At 39.8% G+C, this 7,500-nt stretch overlaps 2 protein-coding genes across 3 annotated transcripts in view; one reads left to right on the forward strand and one right to left on the reverse strand.

The window, feature by feature from the left end:
- LOC125025730 (RNA-binding protein 48-like) overlaps positions 1 to 2,526 on the reverse strand; it is a 4,935-nt gene extending 2,409 nt beyond the window's left edge. The window contains exon 1 of the mRNA XM_047613891.1: positions 1 to 2,526. This exon is cut by the window's left edge and continues 2,409 nt beyond it. Within this exon, the coding sequence (XP_047469847.1) occupies positions 1,573 to 2,439 (867 nt within the window). The 5' untranslated portion in view covers positions 2,440 to 2,526 and the 3' untranslated portion in view covers positions 1 to 1,572.
- Positions 2,527 to 3,316: 790 nt separating this feature from the next.
- LOC125025992 (sorting nexin-6-like) overlaps positions 3,317 to 7,500 on the forward strand; it is a 26,084-nt gene continuing 21,900 nt past the window's right edge. For both annotated transcript variants that reach the window (XM_047614353.1, XM_047614354.1), the window contains exons 1-2: positions 3,317 to 3,405; positions 3,556 to 3,600. In XM_047614353.1, the coding sequence (XP_047470309.1) occupies positions 3,400 to 3,405; positions 3,556 to 3,600 (51 nt within the window). In that variant the 5' untranslated portion in view covers positions 3,317 to 3,399. The remainder of the gene's footprint in view (positions 3,406 to 3,555; positions 3,601 to 7,500) is intronic.

Below are 7,500 nucleotides of genomic sequence, written 5' to 3' on the forward strand. Positions count from 1 at the left end.
TTGCTTTCAGAAGGTATCTTCAAATATTATGGTGATATGTGTAATTTAATTGATAATGACCTTTTTTTAATGAGTGTCTTCTGTAAGTCCATTGTGACAACTTTAGGAGATGCTATAGATCAAAATAAAGTCCTGAGCATTTGAGAAGATAGAAAAATGGTACTTAACAGTGTAATATTACAACATGTTTTAATTGTATGCCTTGTGATTGTTGAAAATCTATAGAACATAGAATATAATGAGAAGTACATGTTATCATGTTATTTGTGTTAGAACTGCTGTTGTGGCTGGATTTGTTAAAAAAAAAAAAAAAAAAAAAGACAAACAAACAAACAAACAAACACAAACAAAAAGGAATTTGCTTCCAAAATTCTAGATTTCAGTGAATTCTACAGATTCTATGTTATATTGTTTTCTGCAAGACATCAGCTTTGTATTGTAGATAGGAACAGAGCAGTAGCTACTTACTACACATGTTATGGAAAGAATGTCTTTATGGGTAGGACTAGCATGTGAGGGGGAGAGAATTGACACTGATATTGAATTCTTTGATTTTTTGTTGGTGGTGGATACCTCAAAATAATCATATAAATTTATCAAGTGTACCAGTAATGCTTTGTACATCAGTGAAGTTTAGTTTTGCAATGATTATTTTAGAAAACCAAGCAAAGTAATTTTCCTTGTACCATCTTTCCAGTATTATTTAGACAAGGTCAGTTTTGATGATAAAAAGGTTCACAATCTTTTTTCTTTCTTTTTCTTAAAAATATGTCTCATCTTTGCATGTAAATTATTGGATTGTTTGTGAAAGACATGATAATCAATGTTATATATACATATTTGTGTATTAATTTGTTTTTCCTCCCCCATTACTCCTCTGTCTATTGTTTAATCCTTTAGGCTATTTCCGTATATATTATTATTCATTACTTTCTGTGAGAAACGGGTGAGGCTGTAAGCCATGGAGAATGTAAGTATTGCATTGCACATTTTATTGAAGTTGTATTTAATGTATCATTGTCTTATTCTTTTTTTCTTATTTACAGTAGGCCTAATATGAGAGAAGTTATGCAAAATTATGAATAAGATTTCCACTGCAAGGTTGTTTTTGTATAAGCCAGCAATGCATTAACTATATAGGTTGAATATTTGGAAATGTTGGGTTCAGACCAGAAGCTGCATTCATTATAGGATGTAAGAACCTTGTGCAGATAGCAGGGGATATGAAAAAAATATATACATATAGTAAAGTAGGCAAATGACTCCTAAAATAATGAGATTACTTGTGGCGTTCATTGATAAGGATGGTAAAAATGAGAATGTTATTGTCTGGCAATGGTGAGATGTTATTGTATTGTATTTATATTTACAAAATACACGAAGAATTTTGAATGTTGTTTTCTTTCAAAGTGTCATATGACCAACCTTTACAGAGAATAATAATGAAAAATTCTTACAATTAGATATATATAAATATAAAGAATTCAAACACTGAAGTTAATGACTAATCTTGTTATCACAGACAATCATGAACAAGCTCAATATTGTAGCTATGAAAGTGGCATCTCACTTTTATTTATACAACAGGACCTTATTATCACCAAATAATTTAATTTTCTTCTTATTGATTTCTATAAAGGGAGTATCACTGGCTGTTCTCTTTTCACTGGAACCATAAGATGCACTTTGTTCTGCTGAGGTAACACTTGAACTGGAGCCTGGGTAATTTGTCCGTGTTAACTGTCTACAACTGACGGCTATTGAATCTTCACTGTGGCAAATGTCCTCAAATACTTCTTGGTCCTTAGCATCATTACAAGAGCTTGTCAATGGGTTTCCTTCACTAATGCCTCCTCCTGATCTTGAAGAATCAGTGATACTGTGGCTCAGCACAGGTTTTTCCCCTGGTTGGGGCTTTAACCGTGACAAATATCTGGCCGAATTCCCATATTGAAACGCGCCCTGCTTCTTGGAGGGGTTGACAAGGGAGGGGTCTTGACTGTACCTTGTGAGGGCAGCTATGCTTTTCCGCCTCTCCTGCAACTTCTCTCTTGTGTCCCCCACAGACTCCAACTCCGGGGCATAAAACACGTGCAACACCCCTCCGTAGAACGACTTTCCGTCTAACTGAACCTTAGCAAAGCAAGCACTCTTGACCCTGGCGTACTTGACCAAGAAAGCCTCCGTGTAGGCCTCGCAGGGGTAGCCCGGCAGCGGCTGAATGAACTCGACGTGGCCATACTTCAAGCACAAGCTCTCCACTTCGTTGCAGATCTTAATGGCTGGAATCCCCGTCACAATCAGGAACTTGGATTCGTCATTCACGGTATATACTTTAACCGCCGTGAGCTTCCTCCCCTGTCGATATTTAGCTCTCGTGAGGCAAAATTCCATCTGTTCGTGGTGAGGCAGCCTCTCAACGGAGCCCGGAGTTCCCATGCCGTGGATATCGGTGGGTGGAATAAAGGTCCGTCGTACTTCCTCCTGTGCGGTCTGTTTACACGCAGTGTTATTTTCACCGAGTGTCACTCCGCCCCGCAGAGACCAAAAGGTGCTTATGTCGATATGCTAAAGTTATGAAATGCACTAACGTACTATTCAATTTCATTGCACACAAATATAACATTCTTTGAAAAAAAATTACTACACGCGTATGACATGCACTGTGTACGCTTTGAATGGTAAACACTGCGAAATAACTATGTCTGATGATAAAATAGTCCATGTATAAAATACCACAGGGTTTCAGTAACGTCTGGGAGACTTATATCCATTAATTCACGTGAGCACGCTCAAGTTACCAGTACATCATGTAAATCAAGACATAAATGCAATTACATGAAACTTGTCCCTTTTTTGTTATACGTATTAATCCCCCAAGTAATTGCTTCGTTCAGTCGAAAAAAAACAAGTATTACTGTTAAGATTATACCAAAGCATTCATTAAATCCCGTGTAAATATGCTTATTTAGCCGTGCCTATAATAGTGAAAGAGTGCAAGTTAGAGACAAAGCGCTACATTTAGCGCCTTTCTTGCTAGGTTGGTATACATACTTAAACCTACGACGTAAACTTAGTCAAGTAAACCATTTCAGAAAAAAATAGCGAATAAAAACTGGAATAAAGACAGTATATGTGTTCAAGCGAAACATTAAAACCTACAATTAAAATCTTTAAAAAATGATTCACGCCTCCTATTGTGAAAATAACCGGGTTTGTTTACGCCGTGTGATCCTCTGGAAGCAAAGACTCTAAAAGAATCGAGTACTCTCTTGATTCTTCCTTATAGGCGCTTCAATCCTTTATAGTACCTAAGTTTTGATAGCCATTTGCATTTGAATCCCTCGATCACCTGACATTTCTCACTCCCTTTACTTCACTTATAGTGTCGTTGCAGCCATGATGGTAGGCGTTTCTCGCTCTCTTCAGCCTATCCTTATTTATTCCTATATTGTGGCGAAATTACGTGTCGTTAGTGTCTTCTCTCTTGAAAAATGTGTCGTTAGTGTTTTTTTCCTTTCCTGAGTGTCGTCTAAGCACAACCTTTCTTTCCAGGACGGCATGGAAGAGGTTCTTCACAGCGAGACGAACGGGACGAAGGTAAGGAAAAGAATAGAACTTTTCAAGTTTTAAGTTTTAGAACTTTAAAGAAAAGGGACCGAGGGAGAAAGGTTCTAGTTAATATCTTTATGGTATTCCGAAGAGAAGAGTTACAGGAGTTTTGTTTGCTTCTGATGAATTTCAGGGTTTTGTGGGTGAGCCAGCGGGTCATGTGAGCTGTGGTGACGTTTGATTAATTATCAAATGATTCAGTTTGTTCTTTAGAGAAGTCGAGTTCATGGTGTTATTTTAGCTTTATAGTTTTCAACTGTATGTGTAACTTCAAACTGATATTTATATAAGATAGTATCTACTCAGCTTTTAGATTTGGAGAGAAGGTATAGTTTATATCTTGAACATAGGTATTGGTAATGGAGGTTAACCAGCAGGAAAAATAACTCTGGGCATGAGAGGTGAATTGTTGGTTAAATTGGGGAAAATGTAACACTGTAATTGGGTTTTGCATGGGAAATTTTTCTTCTAATTATATTGACTATATTTTCCTAATCCACATGGCCTATTTCACTTGGGATAGAACTGTGATATTCAAATCAGTAGTTAAGTGATTGCTGTAATGGTGCTTTTACCAAGTCCAATAAACCTTCATCATATCTGCTCTAGTATGATACTGTGTTCATGACAAATGATACCATATCAGATCACTGCAGGCAATGTTTTGTCCACAAAATTTGGAATTTTCATTTAGAGTAATTGTGCTCATTCTTTTCAACCTCATTCTTTACAATTGCACTCCCACTCCCACTCCCACTCCCACTCCCACTCCCACTCCCACTCCCACTCCCACTCCCACTCCCACTCCCACTCCCACTCCACTCACTCACTCACTCACTCACTCACTCACTCACTCACTCACTCACTCACTCACTCACTCACCCTCACTCACTCACTCACTCACTCACTCTCCCTCACTCACTCTCCCTCACTCACTCTCCCTCCCTCCCTCACTCGCCCTCCCTCACTCGCCCTCCCTCACTCGCCCTCCCTCCCTCGCCCTCCCTCCCTCTCCCTCCCTCCCTCTCCCTCCCTCCCTCCCTCCCTCCCTCTCCCTCCCTCCCTCACTCTCCCTCCCTCACTCTCCCTCCCTCACTCTCCCTCCCTCCCTCACTCTCCCTCCCTCCCTCCCTCACTCTCCCTCTCTCCCTCACTCTCCCTCTCTCCCTCACTCTCCCTCTCTCCCTCACTCTCCCTCTCTCCCTCACTCTCCCTCTCTCCCTCACTCTCCCTCTCTCCCTCACTCTCCCTCTCTCCCTCACTCTCCCTCTCTCCCTCACTCTCCCTCTCTCCCTCACTCTCCCTCTCTCCCTCACTCTCCCTCTCTCCCTCACTCTCCCTCTCTCCCTCACTCTCCCTCTCTCCCTCACTCTCCCTCTCTCCCTCACTCTCCCTCTCTCCCTCACTCTCCCTCTCTCCCTCACTCTCCCTCTCTCCCTCACTCTCCCTCTCTCCCTCTCTCCCTCACTCTCCCTCTCTCCCTCACTCTCCCTCTCTCCCTCTCTCCCTCACTCTCCCTCTCTCCCTCACTCTCCCTCTCTCCCTCACTCTCCCTCTCTCCCTCACTCTCCCTCTCTCCCTCACTCTCCCTCTCTCCCTCTCTCCCTCACTCTCCCTCACTCTCCCTCACTCACTCACTCACTCACTCACTCACTCACTCACTCACTCACTCACTCACTCACTCACTCACTCACTCACTCACTCACTCACTCACTCACTCACTCACTCACACACACACACACACACACACACACACACACACACACACACACACACACACACACACACACACACATATTTAGTAATTCTTTACTGTATGGATACACTTGCCAGAGACTAAATACTTAACACCACGTAACAAACTTTATTCAACAAACTAAATTGTTGTGACTGGGTGTGCCTTTTAGGCACTTCCCAAGGGGAGGGTTGATGGCAAACATTGTCTTCATTCTGATATGCATGGCATGATCAAGCTGAAACTTGGGAACACCAAGTGGACTTAGGCTGTGAGGGGTGCTTTCTGCAATTTCTTTCCTTTATTTGTGATGTTACCACTCGTGTCTGCAGATTATTTCTTACACCGTTAACTGCAGCTTTTCATCCTCTACATGGATAGCAGCTGAGTGTGTCCATCCTGTAAAGATTAACCTTTATTTTGTTACAGCTGTTGTTATATAAATCACAGGAGTGGTTATTGTAAATCACTCTTTATGATGGAACATTAATTTGGATTGAATTTTGCCACTGAAATATTGTACTTTAATATGGGAAGCATGAGAAGGCTTTGTAAATAAAAGTTGAAAGGGTAGTTCATTACAATATGGATTCCACCTCCCAACATCCCCCCAGCAAACATGGTCTTCACCTTGGTATGCAAGGCAAGATAGAGCTGAAGCTTTGAGCTGCACTTTATGTGATTTTTTCCCTTTATCTGTGGTGTTACCATTTGCATCTGTAGATTAATTCTTGTACCAATGACTGAAACTTATTCTTGTCAATGTGAATATCATCTTTAGCTTGCCCTAGCTTATTGCATCCATACCATAAAAATTAGCCAGTGAAAAGGAAAATTGAAATAACATTGTATGTTGGAGTAAATAAAATATCTGTTGGTGCAAAAGATCTGGGTTCTCAGTGGCAGATGTGTGTCCACACATAGATGAGGCTGGATACTTTAACATCGGTTGCTTTATGTCTGGGTGATTTTCTGGCTTATGGTAACGTGTGTGGACCGTCATCGCAGGAAGGGATTGACCCTTGAAGTAGGCATTAGCCAATGGCTGGGATTTTTTTGCCACTGTGTGATAGGACGTCACTAATTGCAATTGGCTTAACCCATTCGCAACTGGCATGTCACGTATCTGTGCCATGCCTACTGTGAGTGTACTTGTTTAATTGTTTTAACACATAGATGGCTACACTTGTACTAAATCACCGATGAGCCAATTACGAGTACTGCCTGTCTCGCCCGTTCACCCTTTTCTCTAATTTATGAAAATATTTTACGTTATCTTATTTTGCTATTACTATTGTTTATAACATTATAGTAATTATAATTTTTATAATAAGAATAACACCATCGATATTCATAGCACTTGTAAAAAATACATTTTCCCACTAATTCAAGGAAAGGTGAAATCAGGTAAGGCAGAGCAAACCTATGTGTAGAGACATTTCACAAAAAATATAAAAGATGAGCATAGCATTGTTCATTTTCCCCGTCGCGAATGGGTTAAACATTTACATAAGGTCATTTTTGAAATCTGAAGTTAATGCACTGATAACTGTAGTTCACCATTTTGGCATTGTAAATAGAATTGGCATATTGATTTTTTTTTTTTTTATGTAATAGCACAGATTTTGCAAGACATATACCAGCCAACAATTTATGTAGAAAAGGTTCAGTTGTTGAATATTTAACTGGGTGTTGCATTAACAAATGAAGGAAGGAACCTTATCTTAAATTCAGAAATAAATCACAGTTTGGTGAAGGTTATTGGTATGCATGGGTAATTGGGAAAGTGATTATCTTCTGATGTCATTAAGGTATATGCAGCAATAACCCAATCATTGTACTTCAATTAATTAAGACTGTAACATTCATCAAGAGTTATTTTCATTAGAAAACTGTGAAAAAAATTGGAACCACTCTAAGTAGCACTGTCAGCAAACTTTGCTTCGAAAGGGTCAATGAGTAGTGTTACAACTGAGGTGTCATTTTTGCTGGTAAATGGTTGTGCATGAGTATGGATGTAAAGTATGATGTATAGAATTAAAATGAAAACCGCAGTACATTGAAAGTTGGATGCTTTTTTATAAGATTGATGATTACTAGTTGAGACTTTATGACAAACATATGCAAAGATAGTTTATGCAATCATCACACTA

This window comes from Penaeus chinensis, chromosome 5, assembly GCF_019202785.1.
Source record: "Penaeus chinensis breed Huanghai No. 1 chromosome 5, ASM1920278v2, whole genome shotgun sequence".
Taxonomy (NCBI): domain Eukaryota; kingdom Metazoa; phylum Arthropoda; class Malacostraca; order Decapoda; family Penaeidae; genus Penaeus; species Penaeus chinensis.